Genomic DNA, 27807 nt, shown 5'->3' with positions numbered 1-27807 from the left:
AATTGTTCGCAAGTAAATAGGGGAGTGAAGGTAATGAAATGGTTTGGAAGATACGAAATCCCAAGCTGAGATCGAGAAATACTTTATATCACCTCTATCTTGTCGAAAGAAATTCGTTGGGAAATTCCTAAAGCCCCGTAATGACAGTAATCGCAGCGCTTCGGTATGAAAAGGCATACGTTAAATGCCATACATCCCTTATAATGGGTATCATTTGTCTGACATTCGAATAAGAAATTTCCAGAAAAGGAACGGCGAAGTCTAAAGCTTTGGATGTGACTCATGAGCTTAGACTCTGATGAGATGGTTGAACACTGACTCTCAACAGAAGAAAATGGCAATGCAATAATAATCTGACCATTAATCAATGCTATCGGCCAGCTTAAAAGGGAAAGACAAAAGGGAACTTCGCTCATCTATTCGTCCAATAAGGATGTCGCTACACTGCCAATTGAACCCCTGTTGGCCTGGGCTGTCGGATGGTTTCATGCTTATTATTAGATTTGTTTGTCGGCTCCGAATTCGTTTGCAGACATCAGCCTCGTGAAAACAATGTTGATGAAATTGGCATCATCCAAAGACAGAGTACAAGTATCCTAGGTGCGGAACGAGCGGAGTTTAAGTCTCTCTTCTCTTCTCCGCTCACCTAACTTACCGCTCACGGTGTGTGACGATCGCAATAAACACAACACCGACGCCGACATGAGAGCACCACATAAAGCGAATATAGATAGACATATCTTTTCACCGACATTCCGTTAGAATAAAATATCGGAATCAGAATCGGAATCGGGGGAACAGATAAATGTCTCTTGGCAACTCTTCACGCCACGACCAATCAAAGTTTCACCAAAAGGCGTTGCCTGTATTGTTGATGGGCCCATGGAACATATCTTGAGACACCGTTAACCAATACCAAGGTAATTTTTACCGATCTGGTGCTGTTGGTTTGGAAAGATCAGATAAAAATGATGAGTTAAAATGTCCGGATCATGCAAATTCTACAAGGGACGATAATATCATTACCATGGCACACATTGTTCTTGGGTAGAGGTTTATGAACGGACACCCCATATTCTTCATCTTGCATTGCATTTGATCTCAATGCCGCAACTTCATATTACGTTTTCTATCGTTCCATATATAGGTGATTATAAGTGGCTATTCGGAGGCTCGCTCTTTTAATGTTCTTCCCCTGTTTGACCAAAGCGGGCGGATCATCCCTCATCACCTAGTGATTTAAATTTAGCTTCCGCATTCGCTTCACCTTACTATATGTAAGATCTTACTTCCAAACCAGAGGACATCTTAACATCACGAATTTATCAAAATAACTTTCAAAATGAAGGTCATTGTGGTTGGAGCAGGCATTGCTGGTCTTTCAGCTGCGATTGGACTTAGGAGAGCTGGTCATGAAGTCTTGGTACGAACTCCTCGAGTACTACTTTGGAAGTAGATTTTTATTGAAGAACGGTTCACGAGCTCTTGGATCATCTAACCACTGCTAATAAATATCAAAGATACTCGATAAATCATCTCTATCTCATGAAGTTGGCGCTGCAATCCGTGAGCATCTTCCATATCATCACCACAATATAGAGAAATTAATCCATTCCAGACGTCCAGCCTAATGCATCCCGAGTTGTATCTCAATGGGGCTTCGATGTCAAAAGAGCTCGCCTCGTGACTGCCCAATCGACCACTTACACTTCCGGGGATGACCTTCGTGTACTTAATGTGGTAGATCATTCTAACATTGAAGAAGAATATGGATCTGGGTATTTCTACAGTCATAGGGTTGATTTACATACAGAGTTAAAGTTGCTTGCCACAGGAGAAGAAGGACAAGGAAAGCCGGCAGTAATTCAAAATAAGTGCGAAGTTGTCGGCTATGTATGAAAATGTACACATCTTTGGCTGAAATTTTGCTGAGCTATTTTAGGACACCATCAATGGATCAGTAATTCTGGCCGACGGAAAGAGTATGACGGCCGATTTAATTGTCGGTGCTGATGGTATTCATTCTACGGCTGTAAAAGAAGTCACGGGATATGAGAACCCAGCTGTTCCAACAGGAATATCTTGTTTTCGATGTTTAATACCAGTCAAAGAAATCCAAGACGACCCTGAATGTGCTTTTTTTATGGAAGAAATGGAAGGCAAGCTTCGAATGTTTGTCTCCCCAACTGAAAGCCAACGAAGAGTTGTTTGGTATCCTTGCAGAGAGTATGTCATATCCCTCCTCTTGCAGAGTGCTTGACGCCTTATTCCAAATACTTACAAATTTCCAGGAATCAAATACTTAATGTTGCATTCATGTGTCCGGACAGAGAGGGTCTCGAATCCACTGAAGGCAAGCCTCATTCCTTTTATGCATTCTATTGTATTCTTCAATGGATCTGACTTAAACATTCTCCAGACTGGAACATCCGTATTCCTAGCGAGATCTTCCTCAATGAGCTTACTGGATATCATCCTGCGCTTCGCCATTTATTAGCTAAGGGGAAAGATGTCAGACTATGGAAACTTCTATTTAGAGCGCCTCTACCTACTTGGCATCGGGGTAAACTCGTTGTTATTGGTGATGCTGCGCATCCTATGTTACCTTGTAATTCCCACTCTCTGTTTATCTTCTTCAAATCTATCTTCGACCGTCCACACTTCCAACTCTCCATCTCCCTATTTCCCTCACATCCCTTCCATCCCCAATACCCAACTACCATCCCCTAAATACCCACCCACACTAACAAACCCCCAAGACCAAGGACAAGCAGGCGCCCAAGCAATAGAAGATGGTTGCGCTCTCGGCGTTCTCTTCTCCAAGCTCCCACCCGGCAATCCTACAGTAGAAACAATATCAACAAGACTCCATAGTTTCGAAAAAATAAGAAAAAATCGAGCAAGCGCCATGCAAATGTTTTCAAATGCAGGCCCGGATCAGTCGGAGAAGGTGAAGGAAAGTGCGAGGGCTTTTATGGAAGAGGGACAGTGTGTACCTTGTGAGTCTTTCAATTCCTTATTATGTGGATTTTGCGGTGCCAGGGTAATGATAAGAGGAGGAAGAGATGGATAACGAGAAGAAGAACGGGAGAGGAATTTTAAATGGAGAAATTTGCGATAAAAAGCTAATCCAAAACTTCCCTCTATCTAGCAAATCCTCAAGAATATCAAGAATACATCTTCAAACACGATGTTGCGAAAGTATGCGAGGTGGAATTGGAGAGAATCAATCAATAGGATTGGTGGGGGTAGAATAGATAAATGGAAGATTATACTTTCGAGAAATAATCTTATGTTCTTTAAATTCCGTATGGCATGGTAATTATATGATTATCCTATCAATTATAGTCTTATAAGCAAGATAGAGTGATTAAAAACTTAAGTGTTACGAGGTTTGCCGTCTAGATCACGTGGAAGTGCTCTAGGCTCTCGAGGTGGTTTATAACTAGGCGTCAAGCAGGAACTTAAGTAATGACAATAATGATATGCAATTCGTAACTAATTGTAGAGTATACTAAATGATTGATCTTGAGCACTAAGCCCTACAATAAAGAAATTCATATTGAACATATAGATCTTCATGCTCCTTGGATCACCTTGGATCACCAGTGATCCTGAGTGATCCAGCTGTGACCAAAAGGGTGTTTATAGACCAGCAATTGTATTTAACTTAGAATTTACAGGTGAAGAGCACCTGTAGATGGGGATAGCTACTCTATATATACACAAATGAATGGCCTAGCCGCAATGGCTAGGCAAAAAGAAGTCATATTTATCCCTCCAGTGATCTTACTTTACCGATAACCATTGATACCTAGTACTTGTCCGGATCTGATCCTCAGACCACCTAAATCGTATACTAATCCCGAGTAATCGTATCATGTGTGGACATGGTTAATGTACCTGAGGTTTCTTATATAATAAGGGTGGGAGGAAAGCAGGGGTTTCCGTCACACCAGCATACTTGTTTATATGCTCTGATAGTGCGTGCATATAAGTTCTTAGGGTGACCGAAATCTCATAGTAAATTGAGCGAATCGAAACCGATTTGCACATGGCCCAAGCTTACGAAAACAAGTCAGCTGTTACCATCGTAACACATTACTTAAGTCTCTGCTTGACGCCTAGTTATAAACCATCTCGAGAGCCTAGAGCACTTCCACGTGATCTAGACGGCAAACCTCGTAACACCGAATTAAAAATAAGATTAACGTGGTTTATCAGCGAGCGGGCCATATCACCGAGCGGGCCACTTTTACCTCAATTTATATCTTTCAACTTCAATACGCGATTTATCAACAAAATATTATGGAATCGAATAATCAAGAAGGTCGAATACTTTTAGCTATCGAAGCTATCAATAAAGACCAAAAATTAAGCATTCGGAAGGTTGTTAAGCTATATAATATCCCGCGTACAAAGATTCAGCGCAGAATGGACGGTACTACCCCTCGTATCGAATCTCGAGCAAATGGTCATAATTTGACCAAATTAGAAGAGGAAGTGCTTATCCAGTATATAATCGATATGGATGAGAGAGGGTTTGCACCTAAATTAAATGGTGTAGAAGATATGGCGAATTATATTCTCGAATCGCGGGGTGCGAAGAAGATTGGAAAGCTCTGGGCTTATCGCTTTGTTAAACGATGCCCAGAATTAAAGACGCGTTTTAATCGCATTTATGATTTTCAAAGAGCTCTCTGCGAAGACCCCAAGCTTATTGAAGAGTAGTTGCGATTGGTATCGAATATGCGGGCGAAATATGGTATTGTTGATTCCGATTTCTACAATTTCGACGAAACCGGCTTCATGATGGGTATAATATGCCCTGGAATGGCTGTAACTAGTGCTGAACGAAATGGCAGAAGCAAGGCAATACAACCAGGCAATCGAGAGTGGGCTACGGCAATTATATGTGGCAATGGAGAGGGTGAAACTATACCTCCATTTCTGGTAGTTCAAGGACAAGTTCATCTTTCCAATTGGTATACCGAAACCGATTTTCCTGCGGATTGGGCTATTAAACCTACTTCCAATGGATGGACGAATAATGAGACAGGATTAGAATAATTAAAGTATTTCGATAAACATACGATTCATCGAAGAAAGGGCAAATATCGAATGTTAGTATTAGATAGACACGAAAATCATGAATCAATATCTTTTCAATCATATTACAAGGCAAATGATATTATATATATAAGATTACTATTGCATTCAAGTCATTTAACTCAACCACTTGATGTTGGGTGTTTTAGTATCCTAAAACGTTTGTATGGTTGTCAAATTGATGGATTTATTAAGGCATATATCAATCATATCTCCAAAGTTGAATTCTTTATAGCTTTTAAAGCTGTATATCAAGAATCAATTACAGTTCAGAATATGAAAGCTGGGTTTCGAGGAGCTGGATTAATACCATTTAATCCCGAAGCTATACTCTCAAAATTAGATATTCGAATTCATACACTTACTCCTCCTTCTTTCGATTTAGATCTTTGGATCTCTCAAACCCCTCACAATCCAACTGAAGCTCTTTCTCAATCAACTTTAGTAAAATCTCGAATATCTCGTCATCAATCAAGCTCTCCTATATCTATATTCAAAACTGTACTAGCTTTAGCTAAAGACACAGAAAGATTGGCACATGAAAATACACTTTTAAGTGCAGAAAACCGTACACTTCGGAAGGCAAATGAGGCATTAAGCAAACATCGACATGCAAAAAAAACTCAATTACGGCAAGGAGGAGTACTTACTGGACAAGAAGCTATGGATATATTATCTCAGCAAGAGGTTGATATTCAGATTCAACGCGACGAGCGTCAAAATGGGGGGAATTCTAATGGGGAAGCATCTTCTAGTAGATGCTGTAGTAAGTGTGGAAAGCCAGGTCATAATTCAAGAACTTGTCAAATCAATATAACAGATCCTAGATTATTAGATTCCTAATAGTTTCAATCAATTGATTCAATTGTTGTTGAATAATATGTACTTGAAAGTGTAAATTGAGGTGAAAGTGGCCCACTCGGTGATATGGCCCACTCGGTGATAAATTACGTTATACTATACTTCAATATTTGAGAATCTCATTTTTGGATGTTTGTTTATATAAAGATATGTATATAATGTACATCATATATATAGATTTTCTGTATATCAGTAAAGAAAGATAATATATATCATATACGTACTTTTTGCTTTCTTAGGGAATTCAGTATCAAGAATAATGTTGACAGATAGATTTCAACCACTTTTGTGGTCCTTAGGAATTCTTGCTGGCATGCAAAATCTCCGCGTGCTCTAAGACATGGTAATATATCTAATTATTGAAAATTTTAGTGTACTAAGGGTTGATACTCAATGACAAATTCTGTAATTATGGAATTGGAGTTGGACCATGAAAAGCGCAATATATTTCACGTGTGTAGTGGAGGTGTCCGGGTATGCGGACTAACGTAAATTGACCAGGAGGGAAAACGTATGGTTGATGAAGCTATATATGAGGAAATTTGAGTTATTAACTCTTAAAGATACAAATTATCCCGTGAGGATAAAATGCATACGCGAAGCTGGAGGAACGGTGGAAGTGGGTCATACACCAGACAAAGATTAATATATCAACATCAAAAAAGGGACATGAACTACCTCGCCATTTTCGTCTGAATATCATTCTCAATTCAATTAGCATAATTCCAAGGTAGATAAAAGAGAATTTAAAGATTCAATATTTTGGAATAACATATCTTCCAAGTCGGACTTTTCCTCCTAGAATTAAAAGCTTAATAATTACTCTTCAGGATTAAGAAGAATTTAATTCGTAATATCTAATATAATTGAATTTTTTCGACTTTGTTTGAGTTCGATTTCAATTGATAAAATGGTTCTGAATAAACTCTAACAACCAGATATTCACGAAAGCATCAGATATTTCATCAAGGCGTCGTTAATACGTTATTAAATTAAGTATACTCAATTTGGCCTAGCTCGCCTGGGCTTAAATCAACCTCCTTTTCGAGACGATTTCCTTCCGCCATTCCTGCCTCACGAAAACCACCAAATAGATGAGAAATAATACTGTTATTGTAAGACACTTTGGGCAATCTGCACACCAGGATCAAGATGTCGGAAATATAGCCAGGGACTTTTAATGTTCAAATGCTTGGAAATAAGCCACAACGTGTCTGATGGCTATTCACCTGCTTGTTAAAAAATCTATACCAAATGTTTGTACCCAGTATCTAATGGCTCACCACCGTTTTCATCGCAAATTGCACGGTACAGTTTGTCAACCTTTCGAGATGTTACTCATTCTCCTCATTTGTTTATATCTCATCGCGAAACATTTCGATGCTCTGTTTGAAATGACGCATACGCGATGCGGGGAGTGTTGTTGTAAAATTAGAGTTTTCAGCCTCTCTTAAGGCACTACAAGTAATACTTGATCCTAGTTATATCTTCATATTCTTTGGCAATAAAGTTTTACGGCTTTTCTTATCCTTTAACCTTGACATGGAGTAACCCTGCCAGTGTGGCTGATGTGAAAGTCTCTCATCAGATGGACATATGAGTCTAAAGTATAAGATCTCTGGTCATCCAGACGTCTATATCTCCTTGAATGGAGACGTTCGATCTACCATAAACTCCTAGCAACATCTCCTTTCCTTTCTCAGGATGTTACGTAAAACTTTGTACTTGTCCTTGTTATATTCCTTTTCTGCTGTTGCACATGCAGATGCTTTGAATACCGCTATCAGTTCCGCAGTTTCTAGTGTCAACAATTCTACCACTTCAGATGTAAACATTTGTGTGAGTATTCGGTTTTGAATTCCATCCCTCAGCATTTTTGCTCATCAATAATTTAATTCCCCTCATTTCTCATATCACCTTACAGCCTTTAGCCGCAAATAATTAACGTTTCCGTATAGTGCAAAGCTCTGCAACAAGCATTGGGTCCGAAAGTTTCTTACTCGAATTCATCAACGTATACTGCATTTTTAGAAAATTTCTATTCTCAGCAAGAATCAGACATATCTCCAGGCTGTATTTTGTCACCAACATCCACAACAGACGTCTCGACTGCTGTCGGTATTTTATCTGTTCTTGGAAAATCCACAAACTGGAACCCTTCATGCCAATTCGCCATCAAATCTGGAGGTCATGCCCCAGGAGCAGGTGACGCCAACATAAATCAAGGAGTTTCGATAGATCTGAGTGCCATCAATGCAATCAGTGTTAACACCAATGAGTCTGTGGTATCCGTAGGTCCTGCAGCAAAATGGGGAGAGGTTTATTCTAGGTTAGATGCTTTACAACTGACTGTTCCCGGTGGACGGGTCAGCACAGTTGGGGTTGGAGGGTTGACCCTCGGAGGTAAGTACTGCTGATCTATTCCCTTTGCATTTTTAATCTAAGTCACATATACAGGTGGAATATCCTATTTCTCCCCTAAAAAAGGTTTCACATGTGACAATGTAAAGAACTTCGAAGTGGTTCTCGCAAACGGAAAAGTCGTCAATGCAAATGCCAAGGAAAACAGCGATTTATTTCTAGCACTAAAAGGCGGCTCAAACAACCTCGGTGTCGTTACACGAATTGACTTTTACGCTTTTAAACAAGGCGATATATGGGGCGGTAATATAGTGTATCCACTTACCACCGCAGACCAACAAATCAATGCCTTGACCGACTTCAGCTCTAACGCAACTTATGATGAGAATGCTTCTTTAATTATGAGTCTTGCGTTTCAACTCGGTTTAGGCGCCGTGGTAGTTAGTAATGTTGTGTATACGGAACCGGTCGTTAACCCACCTGTATACCAACCTTTTACAGCCATTCAACCTCAGTTCTTTGATACTATGGGAATCAGGAACTTAACTGACGTCACCAGTGAAACACTTGCCACACTTCCCCGTTCACGGTATATATCTTCTATTCTCCTCTATTTTACATCAAATATCAATCCTTCTAACAAATACTCAGCACTCTCTTCAAAACAACAACATTCAAAGCCAAAAAAGAAATAATAACCACGGCCTTCAACGCCTACAACGCGTCTCTCCCCTTCATCGAATCCCTCTCCGGAATTACCTGGGCCTTATCCTTAGCACCGCTGCCGACCAACATCCCCGCCGAATCCGCACCATCAGGCGGAAACGTCCTAGGTGTAATTCCAGACGACGGACCACTAATCGTTGCTCTCCTAACTGCTACATGGGCGGACATCGCCGACGATAGTCTTGTCACCAACACCGCTCAAGCTATCTTCGACAAGATTGATTCATTTGCAGCGACAGAGGGATATCTTAATGATTGGAAGTACTTGAATTACGCGGCGAATTCGCAAGATCCGATTGATGGGTATGGAGCGACGAATAAGGCAATTTTGCAGGAGGCGAGTAGGAAGTATGATCCCGAAGGTGTTTTTCAGAAGGGTGTTCCCGGGGGCTTTAAACTTTTCGTTTGAACTGGGATGGAAATTTTAAATTGATATCTAGGGAGAATGTGTTTTGGGAATCTGATGTTCGTTTATCACGGTGTTGAGGATTCAGAAATTTTCGACCCTCTTCAGTGAGATGTTTGCCCGCTTCGATTTATCACTTTTTTCATACCTCATATTGGCTAGTATCCCAGAATAAATGTCCGCTGCATTCTCAAATGAGAGGATTTGCACCCAGCCTGAAGATTTAAAGCCGTTGCATGAAACTCGTTATTTGAAAATCGGCCTGTCTCCAGATTGTGCTCCCCTCCTTCCCTTGTGGACTCATAGCCACATTTGAAGCTATTCTTTACATCGGTCCCAAAATCTCATTATTCACATCTCCTACTTTAAACTTACCCTTCAGATCCATCCCCAATCTACGCTCAACCTATCATTTACCCATTAGTCCCGGACTATGCATCGAGTCATTCTCCACCCCAAAAATGTTTTTTACTGCTATAGCAAGATTACAAGTAGCACATCAAATAATCATCAAAATCTTAAAAAATATTCAAACTCTCTCATTGGACCATAATAGCACGGTCTAGAATTCAAGAAAGTGTTTCCAATATCCGTATCAAGAATTTCTGCTGTTACTTGAGGGGTTTTACCATATATCTAGATCTAGACAATAGTAGAATTTCTTAGTAGAATTCTGAGTTTTTGGGACGGTGATGTAGTTTAGAGGGGATTTGTCTCTTGTATATCAGATTAGATCCTCCTTAATCTTACTATAGCTAGGTAGATATTTTCCGCTAGATACGGATATCCCAACTACATCTCCTAACCATTAAGTAAGATCTTATAAGGAAACTTGCACAACTAACAAACATCTTACACTGCATCAATAAACTGCTTCTTAAGTTTCAGTTTTATATTATTTGTAAATAAATAACACTAAACATATACATAAAATCGCAAAGTTCCAAAATCTCATCTCGTCGTAAATATTAACATCATGTCCCTCTAAAGTATTAGCTCTTAACGCGCCATTGAAATTCTTGCTAATATTTACATTTCTCTCTCCTGAAGCTGAAATTTTGCTTCTTCAAGGATTGCGTGTCGGTATTAGAAAGCTTCATTTGAAGTTTTGGTTGCCATCAGTTTATCATCTGTAACACTTGCTCTCTTGCCAAAAGATATACTCTCAACCAAATCGGAAATGACGAATCACATCTCCAAATACCTTACCTCAATATCACTGACCAGGAAGTTCACTCGTTCTCTTCACCCCCGTACTCCAGTTCCTCCTCCCACCTTCCTCAACATAAAGTTCCGAGACCGGTCCCCGGTTCACCATTTCTCTCCCATGTTCTGATAAATTAATCACACCAGTCATCATTGAAGAGCTCGATTCCATTCTTGCTTTTTTCTGCTTACGTTTACTTAAGAAACATTTTGCGATGCCTGCTGATAGGCCTAGGGCGAATAATGCTATTGCTACACCGATTGCGATTCCGCTGCCCACGGAAAGTCCATTGTTGGATGAGGATGTATTTGCCGGTTGTGGGGTTTGCAGAGATGAGCTCGATGATGTTTGTGTTGATGTCTCTGAATCGGATGAGGATGTATTTTCTGGCTGTGTGGTTTGCATAGGTGACCTTGGTGACGTTTGTGTTAATGTTGCTGAATCGGCCCCGGACCCCAAGGTTGCTGTGGATGTAGCGGTCATAGATGGAGTAATAGAGGGAGCAGCTGCCGCCGAAGAAAAAACTTGCAAATCACTTGCTTGCCACCAAATGGGTATTCCATCACCGAAAATGATATATGGAGATCCAGATGCCCTGGTCGTGAGAGGTGTATTGGCATCAGTTGAAACCCATGAATTTAAAGCGTTTAGTGAAGGATTAATATAGAAGAGTGTAGAAGTAGTAGACCAAAATGTCGAGCCGCATGCATGACCATCCGATGAATAGCTAAATCCACTTAAAGAGCATTAGTGGTGAGCTTCCACGTAGCAATATTGTTAAATATATCAGGCCACTCACGAAGGACAGCAAACAACAGCCGTAGTCTCATCTCCAAGCTTCAGCTGTGTAGTACCTTTTCCAAAACTGGATGATAACGTTGCCGCTTGCGACCAGCCTTGTGGGCATATTCCCGGACTATCTAAAAATGTATAAGTAAGTGCTTAAAGTAATCAAGATGTAGACTAACAATAATAAACACCCCATGCATTTTCCCAAGGTCCATAATCCGTGGTACTACTGGGAAAACAAGCAGCATCTACATAGCCTTTATCTCGATGTCCAAAATACATATCGGTTGAAAAGGTCAATGTAGATAGACATGAAGCTGGCGGTACGAAGGTAGTTAAAATGGGACCGCGATTGTATGCGGAGATTTTTGGTGGATCAGTGATTAGAGGTATGGATGATGAGGATGATTTCGACATCGCGAATAATTCAATTGTGGAAAAGACTGTATAGAATGTTTAAATTGAACAAGGAGGAAAATCGAGAGGATAAAAAAGAATTGGCAAAGGTATACATCACAGGCAATGTGCCTCATTTTCTACCGACTGTGCCCCTCCCCTGCGATAGATGTAAGGATGTTGATCCTGGACGTCTCAGGCGAGTTGACTTTGGTGGTATTGATGTAGAAATGTGTACTATTTTTGATGCTTACAGATTGGGGGCTTTTGCTGCAGAATTTCGAGCATTTCGTAAATGAAGAATATGGTCGGTGAAATATTACCCAGGACTTACTTTGTGAAGAACTTTGCACTTATCGCCATTCAATGTCCATCTTCCTCGCGTTGTGAATTCTTTTTGCCCAAAAAGCAAGTTTCTTCCATCGGGTCGATCGTTTTGCTGAGTATTGCGCTAGCATTTTGGTTCATCAATGATCGCAATTTAGTTACGAGTAATAAATTGTTCCGGTCATATTTCGAAAATGTGGTGTCAGTGCGACTTTTAACTTGAAAGCAAAATAATAATGCTGTTTCGTGGGTGTTAGTGCAGATGGAGCGCCACAAAGGATGCTACTATTTTGATGAAGCGGTACAGATGCAATGTAACATCGGCCGTTCTGCATCTTCAGCGCCGACTCAAACGCTTGATAATCGTCGCCAAAGTACACTCCAGCATAGAAAATTAGGAATAGACCCAGCAACTTGTCCATCCTGAAAGGGTGAAGACCTTATCTCTCAAACTTTGAGCATCGTGTTGCGGATGGTTATGATTGACAATGGAATGCATAGTGTAAGCTTGCTTCCGATGTTACACGAAAAAATCGTAAACTTGTTACGTAGCTTCGCATCACTTGATTTAAGGGAATAGGAATACGATGTGTATGTTTTTGGTAGAATAGTGATCGTAAAGTTATTGTGAAACTAACTTGCGTCATAAAATCATATTCTGCATGTCCCCTATCACTAATTGCAGCATAGTCATTGTGGTGATATGATAGAATTCTCTTTGGGCAATGAACCGGATTGTTTTTCGACTCTTCGTGTTGAACATCTTGGAAGATAAAGTGACAAAGAGGCATGCGCACCCTCCCACTACCCGAGGTATTTAGACCCTTAGGGTATTTACCCTACAAAATTTAGTTATTGGTAGGGTCCCGGGCTATGATCAGGTGATTGTCCCATACTTATCCAAAGTTTAGGGCGAATATATGATCATATGATACTCTCTAGATATCAAGCATCTGATATATGACCATAATATCACATGATATTGTTTATTCTATAGATAGCAGGTGTCCCGTATTCATGTTTATTCACGCGTCTTCACGTGCCTCGCCCGGCGGTGTCAACCCGTACCCGAAAACATATCGTATTTACCTTACCTTATAGATATCGAGCAGGGTATTTAACCCAGAGGAAGATACTCCTGGTAGCCGTGGGCTACCTCGGCCTTTACCCAGTCTTAATGACAAAAGGATGGAAATTAGGAAGTATGCACTTCAAGGATTGTTTGATGATATCGAAAGCTTCTGTACTTAACTTTTGCCATAGGCACATTACGCCGGTAATCATACTAGTCGTTTACTCATGAACAGCAAAGTATTCAAACTTACTGCACACCCTTATTCTGCAGCGCAAGATATTCCCCTGAAGATAGACAACTCCCATCATCAATATCCACCCTATACTTCTTCACCAACTCTCTTACTCTATCCACCGGTAATCCCTCCAATCTACATCCCTTAAATCCCGTTCTCCCATCTCTTCCTACAATCATAAAATTTAGAATTTCTTCTTCGGTAGCTTCACTCGCAGCTCGGAAGAGCGTTTCGATACTTTCATTTTTGATGATTTTAATATCGTTGGCTTCGATTTTGGATAGTCCATCCACTTGAGGTTCGTCGACTAGCTCGTTGGTTTTGTTGCCTGTGGAAAGAGCGAGGATTATATCACCAGAATGATTGCGTCCCAATCCATGGCCGCCAAATTGAGAGAGCCCTACTGCGCAATGGCGGGCTACGTCTCCCAAGGAATTTCTCCAAAGACTCTAGAACTGGTTCCAGTCCCTCCAGGAAACATATGACATGTCATACCAGCTCCACCTCCATATTGATCTTCTTGAACCTCCTGTTGCGTTAATGCATTCTCGAAAGCAGGTCTTACGTCCTCGAGGGTCAGCGGGGAGCTATAAATGTCGTTGAGGATGAAATCGGCTGTTTCCCCTACAATGGGGGTACCGTAGTTATGGGATATTTCTTTGATACGATTTTCTTTTTTTTGAGGCGACGTCAAGCACTCGTTGCCAGAGTGCTTGGAAGACTGTTCCTAAGGAGGGAGAATTGGTTATGGCGATTGGCTGTGTGTCTTTTTGTTAATATGACTTCTGTGCCCTATTGTTTTTACTCAAAGTCAAAAGAGGAGACACTGAATATGGATATTGGAAAAAAATCATGACGAACAGTATTTGAATAGCCCCAATCTTTAGTCTGATAGCTACTGGTCAGTTCCCCATTTCCATTTAGGGTATGCAACCCCGCATAACAGGGAATATTGATATCATCAGGATGGCGTGGAAAAATAACAGTAGCGCCTTTACGAGCGTCCTCGCCATCCTTTCCGACTGTATTTTGACCGACATGAACTCCTGAAGAAAATTAGTATGCAGTGTTGGATTTCCCAAAAGCACAGCCAAGAGGGGATGTAACATTCTCGTGACGCGGGGTATGTGGGGTAACTAACCTGGGACATCGAGGATAGAGTTCTTGGGTCCTGGTGGAAGTTGTCCTGGAATATATCCGATATCCTTACTTGTGAGACGTATAGTCGACATCTTTTCTCGAACAATAGTACCTGTGGTGTTGATGGTTATAGTGGTTTTGAGGGGAATGGTATGGGGGTTTGATACCGTGATTCTAGAAATTTGAGGTTGGTGAATATATACTTCATGTCGAATTCGGATCGTGGGGTAATACTTAATCAGTGACTCACGCCGTGAAGATCACTGGGATCGACGATTACAGCATATGCAAGCTGCAAAGGTGAATATGGAGTGCATATTTGTTTCTACTGGTTTCCATTCATACGACACTTAATTGGAGTAGCCACATTAATTAATCAGGCACACTTGATCCATGTTCGGGGTGAAAAGGTCTAAAGAACACAGCAACCACACATACTGCGATAGCCCCTGATTTTAGCGAAATTAGTGTTGGGTCGCAATGAGATATCTTGTAGGAATTGACCAGAAGTAAGCAATTAATGCTATCATTCTTTAGTGACTTTTTTTTTTTCTTTTCCTTATTTGAATGGAGAAGATACATGAAAACTCCCCTTGACGCTACTTCAATAGTGAATCAGGCTTCAATCACTGTCTTCGTGGAAATATTGGGTTGCCTGGAGGTGGCATGGTCGAGCTGGAAATTGCTCGCCCTACTCGATGTCAATGCCACTCCTAACCGGCATTTTGATGATTAAAGGCATCTATGATTTGATAGCTTACGCAAATTTTCTTTTTTATATGAACATAGTAGCTCATTGATAAATCTGTATTATCCGTGTATACCTCTGTTACAGCCAGCATTCAATATAGCCATCGCTTGGAGCTAAACCTTTGTCATCGGTATGAAAGACATCCAGCGAGGCCCAGTTAGATTGCCCTGAACTCTGCTTCGTTTACATTGAGGCCTGCCAGTCTATTTAGTGTTCAAATAAAGGAAGAAAAAAATCTCTATCAGGCCGACCTTGAGTGACGGTTCACCAGGTTGTTTTGGTCAAGTCAATGTTTAGAGGGCCGTTTGCTTACGTGATTGATTACATAATAATGAAAACGGTGATACTAAATGCCGAATCTCCGACTGAACAACATTCCCAAGCAACCAGACATTAAATATCACAACACCATCACAGAATGTTCATTGTCGCCACGAGTAGTCAATTCATTGGTTTTGATGCAACTCTTATTTAACTCTAAGCTGGTCCATGGAGAAAGTGCAGGCTTTCAGTAATGATGCATAAGCCAAATTCCAAGGCCTCATTATCTTACTGGCATATGAGAAGGATAGCTTCAATTTACCAACACCCATTCCACACTGGAATACATACTGGTATACAGACTTCAATCAAAGTAACTTCATTTTCCTTCATTGCGGCTAATGCGGCGATTGCTTCGGCTTATACCAAAGGTATACGAGAGGCTAAGGTACAAAAACGACGACGGCGGTGCAAAATGTTTGGTGGCGTGTTGGTCACAGCCGGCCTTCATCCTTTATAGCATACACATTATCATTCGTTATTGTCTTTGAAAATTTCCATGCAAAGGTCATAATCTGGGTCTTCTTTTTTTGCTATGGGTGGCGGTCATAGAGACCTGATCTTATTTTCGAACAATTCTTTGGCGCAGTCGGATATTAATATAATGAAGGATTCTCTGTTGGATCCTAACAGTTTCCAACATTAATTCTCATTTCATTGAAGGTTTGCATAGCTTGTCATCGTATATTTACAACATTTGCCCTTCTTCCTTATAGGAAAATATCATCGAGTCTTCCTTTTTTTTTAAAGAATCTATTCTCGTTAGTAGGTTGGTTCAGTAGTACTGCCAAACCAGTCGGTCAAGTGTTCCATTCCTTTCTTTAGTACATTCGTCGTTTTCTAGGCAAATAGAATTTTCTTCTGCTCCCATAGGGGAATCATGATGAGCTGTCGTCCAAAGTAGATTGAGGTAATGATATGTAGATTCAATATTCCCCTCAATATACTGACTCAAAATAGCTGCAGTAGATCGGTATGAAGTGGTTGACACAGATTTTTGGTAAAAAGAAGGATTCAAAACACCAAAATCATATCAGTTACTCCCAAAAACAAAAAAAGACAAAAATAAATGATACGACCTACCAGAGCGATATACCGAATGATGGATTTCCAGGAGGGCATCCAGAAGAGCCGCGACATGCAAAACAAGTACCATTGCCGCACAAAACTGAAGATTGGCATGGAAACTTCAGCCAGACGACTCAGACACACAAAACCTCCAAATCAGTGACAGAACAAGTAGCACTTGTTGGCGATTATATTGATGACTATAACAGAAAACTTCATACGTCTAACGGCCGCATCGAGATTGACATTATCATTCTTGAAGGGCTTCTGGATAATGACCAAAAGCTAACAGAACCAAAACCTGGCACTCAGATCAGATTTATCAGTAACCCGAGGAAGTCCTGGCGATATAAACTTCATACAACGGAACTACGAGGAGCATGCGCAGAAACAAGATGGCACACGACAGATCGTTGGATTCCTGATGATACATTGGACAAAGCAATCCAGGAGAAAATGTTTAGAGCGACAGAACATGAAAAAAGAGTATATATATCCGGGATGAGCGGCATCATTATCCGAAAGCCTCCACCGGAGTATCGTATCTGTCAGCGCATTGATCGTCTCGGGGATCCAAGGTCAAAATCACAGCCATCTTCTTCCGAGCGTAGCAGAATAGTGGAAGACATTCGAAGTTACATTGAACACAATAAGCTACGTCTGGAAGATAAACAGGCCAAATCGAGGCAAATATATCGAGAGCAAGGGAAAAAATACGATATAAACCCTATGGCCTATGACTGTGGTAATCACCATCATCAATCGCAAGGTGTTATGATTCCAGATAAGTTAATCGAAAAATGGCAGAACGATTATGGTTTCAAAAACGTGCATTTCTGGCTGGATAAAATCGATTACCATTCTTGTCTGATGAACCTTAGGGAAGGGAGACATAGACATATCATAGGTCACGTCATGATTATAGAACGTTCAAAATCACGCGAATCTGGCAGCACAAAGACTCGACATGATTCTGCTATATCCATTCGCCATGATCCGGGTTCCTGCCAAAGACCTCCACCCAAAGCAAACACATATAAATCATCCGATTACGGTTCTGACAGTGGCACCTCTACACGCGGGCAACGACGTGGACAGAATTCTGCTCAACTGCCGTCTCAGCGTGAGCCATCCAGTGCAAAATCAAACCGTGACGCTCCTCCAAAAAAGAAGCCTTCTCCTCATCCGCGACCAACACCTTCAATACATATAAATCCATCAAACCACGAGGAACGGCAAGGAAAATCTCCCGGTAAATCTCCCAACAGAAAGTCATCCAGGCGCTCTCCTCGCACACCCGATAAAAACCACATTTACCAAAATCCAGGGATTCCCCCTCTACCACCAACTACCCATTCTCCCCATCGCGACCATCAAAAGTCACCTGCAAGACCTGGATCTAGCAGTCGCGGAATGACGCAGAAGAAAAGCCATCGAGATCTCCTAGATCCCGGCTCTATCCAACCACAAGCATCCTCATACACATATACGCACACAAACAACACTCCCAGTAACCAATATAAACCCGCAACCGCCAAAACCAAAAAAAGTCACCATGATTTATTCCACGCGAGCACTAACACACTATATTCATATCCACATTCACAAGCAACAACAGCACCACCACCACCACCTCCTCCTCCTCCCTCACAACCACAAATAAACCGCAGCACCAAAACCCCCCATCTAAAACCATCAACAACCACTCAAAACCACTCCCCCGTCTCCCCATTAGACGAAAAATATGTAAGAAGATGGGAATATCAAACAGCAGAGCAAAAGGCAGAAATACATCGGAAAGTCATGCAGGAACTTAAATTGGAGCGTATAATTAATTGATCGTTGATGAGAATTTTTTTTTTTGGTTTGGTTTATGGATATAGGTATGGATATGCGGGTGGCTAGTGTTTTCTCTTTGAGATATGGGAATGATATGTAATTAGGTAGGATTTATATTTGATTTTATATTTTTATTTTTTCCATTTTTGTGTATTTCTTGCTTCGCTAGATACCGACGATCAGCTATAGCTTGGAAATTAGGGGTTGGGAGTTCGTTCGTGTTACTTATGACTTTCTTGTTGATTGCTTAGATGCTTAGATGCTTGATTGAGTTCAGAATAGGTGTCATCTAGGATTCATCGTATTATTCCTTTCCTCTATTCATTCACCATTCATTGATTTTCCTCTATGCCTCCCGTCATGTTACCCCCTTCCTCTCCTACTCATAGCCCCTCTTCCTCCACTCCACTAATCACATATTCATTATTTACTCTCTGATTCACATCACTACACATCACTTCAATACTCACCAATTCCGAATATCATATAAAATTTCATCTCGCCTACACTGATCTTATACACAAATTCAATCCAAACCAATTATTCACCAATAAACCCAGGAGTATCATTCATTCATTCGTTTACCTACCTACCTACCTACCAACCCATCCATCCATCCATCCATCCAATCCTCACGCTATCCATACCATACGAAGTACCTACCAGCCAATACACTAATAAAATATATAAACCCCGCCTGATATGCTCGCTCTTTTCCCATCAAACAAAGAAGCATGCAAGGAAAAAACCCCAGACAATTCACCCTACCGCGGGTCGTCAATCCATATCATACCATGCCATGCAATGTATTCAGCAATCCCATTGATCCCAGCTAGCCAAGCTTTCGTAATCATTATCTACAGCTTAAACCCCTTCTATGCCGCTCCGTGTTTCTCAATGCCGTATCCATGCACTATACCATCATGACCCTACCCAACAACAGCCCTCAAACTCAAACTTTCCAGAAAACCTCCCAAATCCTCCTTCTTGACCTCCACCACACAATGTTCGAAACTATCAATCCTAACCCTTGCATTCGTCTCCTCCACCACCTCTTGAAAAGCATTACCGAATTTGTTTCTCCCAAATCCTTTTCCTCTCTCCGCTTCTTCGTCTTCCTCTTCTTCTTCGTCATCATCTTCTGATTCCGAAGATTCTTCTTCCGTCTCATCGTCCTCATCATCATCATCCTCTTCACCTCGAGCTGCTCGTCTAGCTGCTCTTTTCTCTTCTCTGATTTTTTCTTTATTTTTCCTTCTCAATTCTCTCGCTGCAGCTTTTTCCTGCTTTTTCTTGGCTTTTTCTCTTGCGGCTTTTTTATCGCCAAAGCCCCAACCTCCTATTCCTCCGCCTCCACCACCTGTACCAACTACAACATATACACCTCTGCCTTCGTTTAGTCCGGCAACGACTAATGGTGTACCTCTACCTCCATTACCTAGCTTGCCTTTACTTTCTCTCTCCTGTTCTGCAATTGCCTCACCAATCCATAGGGCGAGTTTTGTTAATGCGGCTGGATGGGTGAATAATGGGACATCTGGACCATCTTTCACTACCGCCATACGAAAGGCGCGAAGATGTTTAATTTGGCGCTTTTCTATTAGAGAAGTGCCAGTGCGAAGAATTGCGCGATGTAAATGTTGGGCTGTTGGAAGGGCTAGTTTGAGTTCTTCGATTCTGTTTACATAGCGACGTTAACAATGCAACTTGAGGTTTTTCATACTCCAGCATGACCACTGGATAAACTGTAAAGAAAGGGACAACATACTTCTCAAGTGCATCATAAGCATCCCAAAACCTCCCAACCCATTCCTCACCTTCCAGTGTCCCATCCTCATCACTCGTCTCTTTTGTCTCTCGACTTCGATCCCAAGTCCCATTCTCTATAGTCGTTACTGCCTTCTTTCCCACCTCCAAAATAGCACCCACTACGACTCCCACATCTTGTGCACTAAGGGTAGCCTTCCAACCCCAACTTCTCACAAAACCCCATCCTTCTTTCGAGCCTCCTCTGTCTCTACCGTCCGTATCTGTACCTGGGACGAGATCATCTAGGCCATAGAGTTCTGAGTATTTCAATAGTTTTGTCCGTAGTCCGCGTTTGAGTTCCATATCCATATGTGTATAGCTTTGTTTGCATTGAACAAGACTGACACCCATCTTTGCAAGTAATTTATGTAATCGTTTTCGTCCACTATCCGACCAAATATGTAATCTCGCCGATAAATATGGGGAATGTAACATGCTATCATATAAACTCCAATGTCTGATGAGAAGAAATTTTGGTTCCGGAGATAAACGGATACTAGTATCTGTTGGACTTCGCGCTGTTGTTGGTATTATGCCACTATTTTCAGGTGACGAATTTCTATTGGAATTGAAGGCCGACTCCGAAAGTTCTGGGGGATTAAGGCGACGTACTTCATCTCGTAGAAGTTGCCGGGTTCGTGATCCTCGAGAGCCTAACCATCCTGACGGCGAGGACTTTTCTGTAGTCACCCCAACTCCAATTGCCGAACGACCATATAATTCTTGTGAGCTGACACCTACAATTGTCATCCAAAGCAGGTCGTTATCTTCCCTTCCCAACTCTGAAGCCAATGAATACATCATCGAAGATATCGGCTCCGAATATGATGCACCGAGGTTATAATATGTTTGGAGAACCATCTCATTCTTTCGACGCAGTTTCCGCAGTTTTCGTCGTAAAGCCCTTGCCGAAGGAGGTTTGGGAGGTTGTGCGGGTGGTGGGGATACGGATCGTGAATCGCTTGAGAATATTGTTGGATCATTTAGTGAATTGAGTGATAGAAGTCCACGCTGAGGAGCACGAGTCGGGGATTCTGGAATGGGACTTGACTAAAATAATGGTTAGCCAGTATGCAATACATGATTACAGCATACATACTGAATTGCTTCTCCGCCTCCGCCGTGGTCTATCATCCTCTACGTCAGTATCATCTTCCTCATCCCGATCCGACCAAGACTTCCTCTTCTTGCTTGATCTCTTGATTGGAGAAGCCCCATCATCATCACTGTCTCCTTCTGTCTCGCTACCCTCACTATCATCCCCATCATCCTCCATCTCAGGCATATCCACTAGTGCCAAGTATGCATCCTTCTCCGCCTTCATATCTTCCTCGATATCCCCGTCATCAAAAACAATAATACCTCCTTTGCCCGGCTTATAATTTCTTGCTATCATTCCTCCAACCACACCTTTCGGTGGCTCGGATATAATTTCCCCGCCCTCCACTTGATGTGATACAATTGGGAATCCTCCAAAGACATTCCCTAAGTTCCAAGGTCGTCTTGCATCCACGACCCAAACTTCAACACCACCATAACTAGCTTCATCTGCCTCGGAATCAAACCCCAGCAGCGCACCCAAGTCAACTAGGCCTCCAACACCCAAGCAAACCACAACTCCCCCGCTACCACCCTGGTTTTCCATCATAGGTTGTATAACATTCTTCCCCGCTTTCTCCAGATCCCCATATCCGGCAATTGGTTGTATCTTATGTGGGATATAATCGCGCTTGAGTAGTTGGGTAAGGATTCGACATCCGCATAAGGCATCGGGTTCGAGAGCAACGAGTATAAGGACTGGCGGGGATAATGGATGATGAGTCTTCTGCAGGTGGAGGTATAGTGTTGCAAGTTGTGAGCGTGGTAAATACATGTCGAGAGATATGATACGCGTCAATAATGTGCCAAATATGGCAGATTATCTAAAGCTTCTGCTGGAGTGAAAATTAAAGTCTGCAGTTCGTATCTGAGGGTGGTTGTGAACGCGTTTCGAATTTTTGGACTCCTTGGGCTGTTGTGCAAGAAATGGCATTGGATCTGGGCAGTTGTTAAATTTAATCCCACAATCAAGTTCTCGTATGCTCAAACATAGAAATAAAATGTATTGTCATGAATTATACCAGCTCTTAAAAAAGTTGTGGGCGTTCCGCATATATGATGCAGTCATAATTGAGTTAATGAGAAAGTCGCGATTTCCCTTCGACGCGCCTTCGCTAAATTTCATCCCAGGTTCATTTAACATTCACCAACCGCTCATCTCTCCCTGACAATAAACTTTCACTCCATTCAGCCATCATCATTATTCAGAGTGCTCAAATATATACATATATTCATGAACGTAAACTACTAGTTCACTTTTTAGGAGAATCATATGATGTATTATTCAAACAATCATCGCAACTCTTCAACCATCAACACATGTGCATCAAACAACCGTCTGGCTGAAGAGCATTTCAAAATCGCAAACACCAGACGATATACGAGTACATTCGGATAGACATTATTATTCTAAGTAATCCAGTCGTTTTCACCACTCTATATAGTGAGTAATGGCACGTTTGTCAGTTCTTGCTTCAACATGGGCTATCCCTCTAAATACTGGCTACAATCTTCATGATACGCCAACAGGAAATTGGAGACAATTTCCACCTTAACCTACAGCCTGTTCCTCTAATTTTCCCTTACTCCCGTTTCCATCGAATAACCGATATTCGGAGGTAGGAAGAGGTCCTTGACTCCTCAAATTGTATATACGATAGCTTTGTTCTTGTTTCTGGAGCTCCTCTTGTTTCTGCTTCTCAAATCTCTCAAGAAGTTTTTCTTTCTTGATCTCGTCTTCCCTCAACCATGCTTCGGAGTGACCTTCTACCTTTTGTCCTCCGCTCGCCGCAGCATCTGTGTTAATCCAATCTACCAATTCACGAACATACTCTGGTTCTCGTCCATTAAGGGCGTGAAAAGCTCTACCGAACCCCTTTTCTTTCACTTTCAGTCTATATTCTTCCCTCATCTCTTCCTCGCGTGGCAGTTTTGCTCTTCCGGAGAACACAGCTGCGACCGCAATGGCCTGGAATTCGAACAGGGAAAAGGTCGATACATAATATGCTGTGCCAACGAATGCAAGTGTTGGATCTGGAATATAAAATATGTCTTTATGAAGATTGTGGACTTGTGTTCCATCAGTAACAAGAACTGTCTCGTTAGCTTCGGCTGGAGATGTTAAATCATCATGATAGCGACTGAGGAAAGGATATGAAATGTGGTATCCTGTGCAAATTATCACTTTATCGATGTCAACGAGCTTTGTTCCATCTTTTAAGTGAGCGATCCCTCGACCTTTGTTACTTGCTTCAAACTCAAAAGACACACATTCTCCAACTCTTTCTGTCCTTGGAGGTAGAAAGCTGAGAGGAAGGTCAAATTGACCACCTCGAGTGGATTGATAAACCTTCTTGGCCATTCCATTGATCTCCCTGGCAATGTCGGTCGAAGAAACACCGCCACCAATGAGAAGTACGGTCTGAGGCAAGTCAATACACTACATTATTATTAGGCATGAATGCTTACCTGGCCTGCAAGTTCTTGAGGTCTTCTGTAAACTTTCGAATGCATAACTCTTTCAGGATACCGTTCCCTCCAATCTTTCAGTCCTTTGATGTCGGGGACTCTGCTTGCATGATAATGCCCACTCGCCACGACTACTTTATCAAATGTCTATCATGAGTCAGCTTTCGAGAACTTCCAAACGCAAACTCAATAACTCACCTCTTCTTTTTCTACAAACTTTATGTTTCCGTCATGAGTTTTATTCAACAGCTTTGATTTCACAACCCATTTACTGTCTACTTTCTCAATAGCCTCGATTTTGGTATTGTATCTCAAGACCTGTTCGAGATGAAATCTCCTGGCATAGTCCTTCAAATAATCACCAACAACCTTCACATTGACAAAGTCGCCGGTACCCTCTTTCCATGGGTGGCCTTTCATTTCTTGAAGTTTCGTCGAAATGTTCGTTGTTAGGCCAAAATATGCAGGGCCTGGTGGTGCGTGCTTCAGTATGAGGTTTTCTGTCTGAAGAGGTAACAATTGAGATGTGACACCCTGAGAATCTGAATCTGAGTCTGGATAGATGCCCGCAACGGATGGCAAAATGGACGGGTATTTCGATTCCAGCGGTTTCCTTTCATCGTATGCCCTGGATCATTTTGTTAACATGATCTTTTCCTTACAGCTTTCCAAAAGGAGAAGAAATGGAGTAGTTGACGGACCAAACACCACCTGGTTTCGAGGATCGCTCATAGATTGTTACATCCAAGCCATAATCTAAGAGATGCCTTGCTGCCGCCAGACCACTAACACCTGCACCGATGACGGCAACTCTTTCAAAAGTTAAGCCCATATTACGTTTATAAGCTTCCAAGTCGAAATAAATCCAGTCCAACATCCAAATCTTCGACGATACTGACAATATAACAAAGATGATTAAATGTTACACAACACTCCAATGAGTCTAATCTAAAAATCAACGCCGTTATGAAATACAAAATTGGGAATTCTTTCTCTACGTGCCATGCATTGACGTCTTTATCCTTCGTTTTTATCCTTGGACGAATGCCGAAATATTGTGTGATGGCTGCAGACCATTTCGCCATCTTTCGCTTCTGCATGCTAATTGACCAATGATATCGAGTATGCGAGAGATATCCCACCCAAAGGTAATAATGTCTTTGGCGTGATTACAGGCCCATATAACATACAGCGGATGCAACGGGATGCGCAAATGTTTCAAGACTGTCTAGTTATTGGGTGATTATTTTGGAAATGATTAGCACGTGCGAATCACATCGTCATCACGTGGTTCTTCACGCAACGACGAGTTAACTTCTCGAATCGAGAAAACCACTCTCCGGCTGGACCGGAAGGAATATGATTGTCTCAAGAATATTTTGACGAATTGACCAAAGTGATGCTCACTTTTATACAGAAGATTGTTCTGTGAATTGCAGGCCCTTGTGGGAGAATTGTTTCGTCACCCATTGACAGGTAGCAACAACTATCCTGCCATCCATATTGCAGGGCGGGCAAACGATCTTCGGATTAAGAGTAGTCTTGAGGAACTGGTTGCTATATTGGCCAGAAAAGATCACAGTGAGGAGAGTTGCCTGTTGTGCGCCTGAGGTTTTTTGGTTTCTATTTTTCTTTTCCTTATTCCTAATGGGGTTTCTTTTCGAAGGTTTGAAACTTGCTCTCCTTGTTAAAACTATGACGGTAGATCGAAGAGACAGCGAAAGGGATACTATGTTGATAGTCAAGCGGTATCAGTTTTTACTTCATAATAACAAGATTGCCCCCTCGATTATTTAATCAATGTTCCCGTCTCAAAGATTCGCGACCTCCCAATGAAGACCTTTAACTTGATCTTCTGTTTAAAGTATGGCAAACTTACTTAGGATAAACAGTCTTTTCCTTCTTTCTTCTCCACCATTTCCACCCCCATCTCAAGGACCGCCATTCCATACACTAGTCTGTTGCATTTTGCAGTTATTAAGAAAACCGCCATCACGGTTCCACTCTATAATCCGTACTATAGCTTTATGACGACCCGATGTAGCATTTATTATCAGTCAATAGTTAAGTATTAATTATACCAGAGAGCACAAGAAGCGCAGTCTCGCAGTATATCATACCTACCCACCACCACGACACAGTACCTATCCCACATTGAGATTATTGCTTGCACAGTAATTAGTACAATGAATCCCATAACATATGCGACGGTCAATGAAGACTCAGATCGTGATGTAGTGAGTTCTCATAAATCTTTTCTCGTATGCTTTAATTAATTATATTTTTTTCATACCTAGTCCATAGTATTACTGCTCTTTTGTATAATTGTCTGCATTGTGACTTTTTTTGGCAATATGGGATGAAAGATACGTGCTATACTTTTACTTGTTGGTTGTGTGAGTATGGGAGAGTGAGAAGATAGATTGGGATATGGGTTGGGATATGCATGGAAGGCAGGGGAAGCGAAACGCACTGCGCTGTGAGAAAGGGGGAACATCGTACCGGGAAGGGGGTCGAAGAGCGGGAAAGAAAGAGGGATAGGGAAAATACTTGGTATATACGATTAGGAGACAGCATACAGGATTGGCAGTATTATCCTGACAGCGGTAAATATTATTGAAGGGGATAGAATAAACAGTAATTTACTTCTTTCTTGTAATTTTCAGTGAATATTGTGAAGGTGAAGCTCCTTTCAAAGAAAGATATCGGAAGGTCTACTAGATCTATGCCCAGGTACCTACTAGGTATGTATCAAACATCATAATACTGAGATCGATCAAATTAAGCAAATATAAATGCACATTTTCTCATATAGATAGGTGTCTTTTCTAATTTCTCCTTGGATGTACAAGGACTGTGTATATCAGTAAATTATAGAAATATCGAGGATATTCAATCTACTCGCTTAAGGAAGAGGTGGGTTTCTCTGGGAGTAAACACCACCTTTCTAAGGATTCAGTATTCCTCCTAGATACCTTCTTATTGTTACTAATGAGCTGCTCAATTGAAATATTTAATGGCCTCTTGTAATTTTGCTCTTTGTATTGTCCAAAATATCTTTTATTTATGTTGTCCAAAACATCTTTGTGCTAGTGAGTATATTTCACGTCGAAGATGGGTGATTTAGAAAGGAGTCAGAATAATACTATCAGTGACTTTCTCTTGCAGCCTTCAGGACCTTTTCTTACACATCTCTTGATGTTCCATAGATAGTTTTATATAATATTTTTAATTCTTCCCATGCGAACATGAGGTGAAGAATGGCAGAGTTCTGGGTCTCAATACTAGTTGATATCATCATGTTACGGCGGTACTCAGTTATGACTAAGCCCCACATCACATGACTAATCAGGGGGTCACGTAGTCCCACTCGTCCCACCGATTTAAATCGAGGGGAGCAGTGGGAAAGCCTCCCACCGATCCCACTGATTTATATCGAGGGGAACAGTGGGACATACTGTACAACAATCTATATAATCAAGATGGATTCCCTTTGTATAGAGCTTCGTGCTCAAGATCAATCATTTAGTATACTCTACTATTAGTTACGGATTGCGTCATTGTCATTACTTTAAGTCCCTGCTTGACGCCTAGTTATAAACCACCTCGAGAGCCTAGAGCACTTCCGCGTGATCTAGACGGCAAACCTCGTAACAAATAATAATAATAATAATCAGAGTAATAATAATAATAATAATAATAATAATAATAATAATAATTATAATAATAATAATAATAATAATAATAACAATAATAATAATAATAATAATAATAATAATAATAATAATAATGTTACGAGGTTTGCCGTCTAGATCACGTG

General features: G+C 41.3%; 12 protein-coding genes across 12 annotated transcripts; 8 read left to right on the top strand and 4 right to left on the bottom strand.

The window, feature by feature from the left end:
- Positions 1-1342: 1342 nt before the first annotated feature.
- SS1G_03033 (hypothetical protein) lies at positions 1343-3237 on the top strand (the record flags this gene model as incomplete). The annotated part of the gene is made up of 7 exons (XM_001596760.1): positions 1343-1423; positions 1627-1893; positions 1943-2226; positions 2292-2383; positions 2420-2608; positions 2760-2999; positions 3152-3237. The coding sequence occupies 7 exons, from the start codon at positions 1343-1345 to the stop codon at positions 3235-3237; spliced, it is 1239 nt and encodes a 412-aa protein (XP_001596810.1).
- Positions 3238-4054: 817 nt separating this feature from the next.
- Positions 4055-4345, top strand: SS1G_03032 (hypothetical protein; the record flags this gene model as incomplete). The annotated part of the gene is made up of 1 exon (XM_001596759.1): positions 4055-4345. The coding sequence occupies one exon, from the start codon at positions 4055-4057 to the stop codon at positions 4343-4345; it is 291 nt and encodes a 96-aa protein (XP_001596809.1).
- A 404-nt stretch (positions 4346-4749) lies between these two features.
- SS1G_03031 (hypothetical protein) lies at positions 4750-5070 on the top strand (the record flags this gene model as incomplete). The annotated part of the gene is made up of 1 exon (XM_001596758.1): positions 4750-5070. One exon carries the CDS (start codon positions 4750-4752, stop codon positions 5068-5070), a length of 321 nt encoding a protein of 106 aa, XP_001596808.1.
- A 315-nt stretch (positions 5071-5385) lies between these two features.
- On the top strand, positions 5386-5952 carry SS1G_03030 (hypothetical protein; the record flags this gene model as incomplete). The annotated part of the gene is made up of 1 exon (XM_001596757.1): positions 5386-5952. One exon carries the CDS (start codon positions 5386-5388, stop codon positions 5950-5952), a length of 567 nt encoding a protein of 188 aa, XP_001596807.1.
- A 1722-nt stretch (positions 5953-7674) lies between these two features.
- On the top strand, positions 7675-9466 carry SS1G_03029 (hypothetical protein; the record flags this gene model as incomplete). The annotated part of the gene is made up of 4 exons (XM_001596756.1): positions 7675-7809; positions 7929-8373; positions 8428-8920; positions 8983-9466. 4 exons carry the CDS (start codon positions 7675-7677, stop codon positions 9464-9466), a joined length of 1557 nt encoding a protein of 518 aa, XP_001596806.1.
- Positions 9467-10884: 1418 nt separating this feature from the next.
- SS1G_03028 (predicted protein) lies at positions 10885-11337 on the top strand (the record flags this gene model as incomplete). The annotated part of the gene is made up of 1 exon (XM_001596755.1): positions 10885-11337. One exon carries the CDS (start codon positions 10885-10887, stop codon positions 11335-11337), a length of 453 nt encoding a protein of 150 aa, XP_001596805.1.
- Positions 11338-11799: 462 nt separating this feature from the next.
- SS1G_03027 (predicted protein) lies at positions 11800-11910 on the top strand (the record flags this gene model as incomplete). Its single annotated transcript, XM_001596754.1, has 1 exon — positions 11800-11910. One exon carries the CDS (start codon positions 11800-11802, stop codon positions 11908-11910), a length of 111 nt encoding a protein of 36 aa, XP_001596804.1.
- Positions 11911-12576: 666 nt separating this feature from the next.
- SS1G_03026 (hypothetical protein) lies at positions 12577-14724 on the bottom strand (the record flags this gene model as incomplete). Its single annotated transcript, XM_001596753.1, has 7 exons — positions 12577-12693; positions 12821-13021; positions 13277-13355; positions 13508-13820; positions 13988-14021; positions 14477-14538; positions 14634-14724. 7 exons carry the CDS (start codon positions 14722-14724, stop codon positions 12577-12579), a joined length of 897 nt encoding a protein of 298 aa, XP_001596803.1.
- A 1176-nt stretch (positions 14725-15900) lies between these two features.
- On the top strand, positions 15901-18904 carry SS1G_03025 (predicted protein; the record flags this gene model as incomplete). Its single annotated transcript, XM_001596752.1, has 4 exons — positions 15901-16092; positions 16674-18024; positions 18391-18597; positions 18894-18904. 4 exons carry the CDS (start codon positions 15901-15903, stop codon positions 18902-18904), a joined length of 1761 nt encoding a protein of 586 aa, XP_001596802.1.
- Positions 18905-19540: 636 nt separating this feature from the next.
- SS1G_03024 (hypothetical protein) lies at positions 19541-22293 on the bottom strand (the record flags this gene model as incomplete). The annotated part of the gene is made up of 3 exons (XM_001596751.1): positions 19541-20288; positions 20380-21470; positions 21520-22293. The coding sequence occupies 3 exons, from the start codon at positions 22291-22293 to the stop codon at positions 19541-19543; spliced, it is 2613 nt and encodes an 870-aa protein (XP_001596801.1).
- A 635-nt stretch (positions 22294-22928) lies between these two features.
- SS1G_03023 (hypothetical protein) lies at positions 22929-24819 on the bottom strand (the record flags this gene model as incomplete). Its single annotated transcript, XM_001596750.1, has 6 exons — positions 22929-22955; positions 23080-23612; positions 23790-23940; positions 23988-24134; positions 24186-24615; positions 24650-24819. The coding sequence occupies 6 exons, from the start codon at positions 24817-24819 to the stop codon at positions 22929-22931; spliced, it is 1458 nt and encodes a 485-aa protein (XP_001596800.1).
- A 1949-nt stretch (positions 24820-26768) lies between these two features.
- Positions 26769-27285, bottom strand: SS1G_03022 (predicted protein; the record flags this gene model as incomplete). Its single annotated transcript, XM_001596749.1, has 2 exons — positions 26769-26841; positions 27176-27285. The coding sequence occupies 2 exons, from the start codon at positions 27283-27285 to the stop codon at positions 26769-26771; spliced, it is 183 nt and encodes a 60-aa protein (XP_001596799.1).
- Between the last annotated feature and the right edge of the window lie 522 nt (positions 27286-27807).

Source organism: Sclerotinia sclerotiorum, genomic scaffold (assembly GCF_000146945.2).
Source record: "Sclerotinia sclerotiorum 1980 UF-70 scaffold_3 genomic scaffold, whole genome shotgun sequence".
Lineage (NCBI taxonomy): Eukaryota > Fungi > Ascomycota > Leotiomycetes > Helotiales > Sclerotiniaceae > Sclerotinia > Sclerotinia sclerotiorum.
Note: the sequence above shows the minus strand (reverse complement) of the source record. Positions and strands in the feature narration are given on the sequence as shown.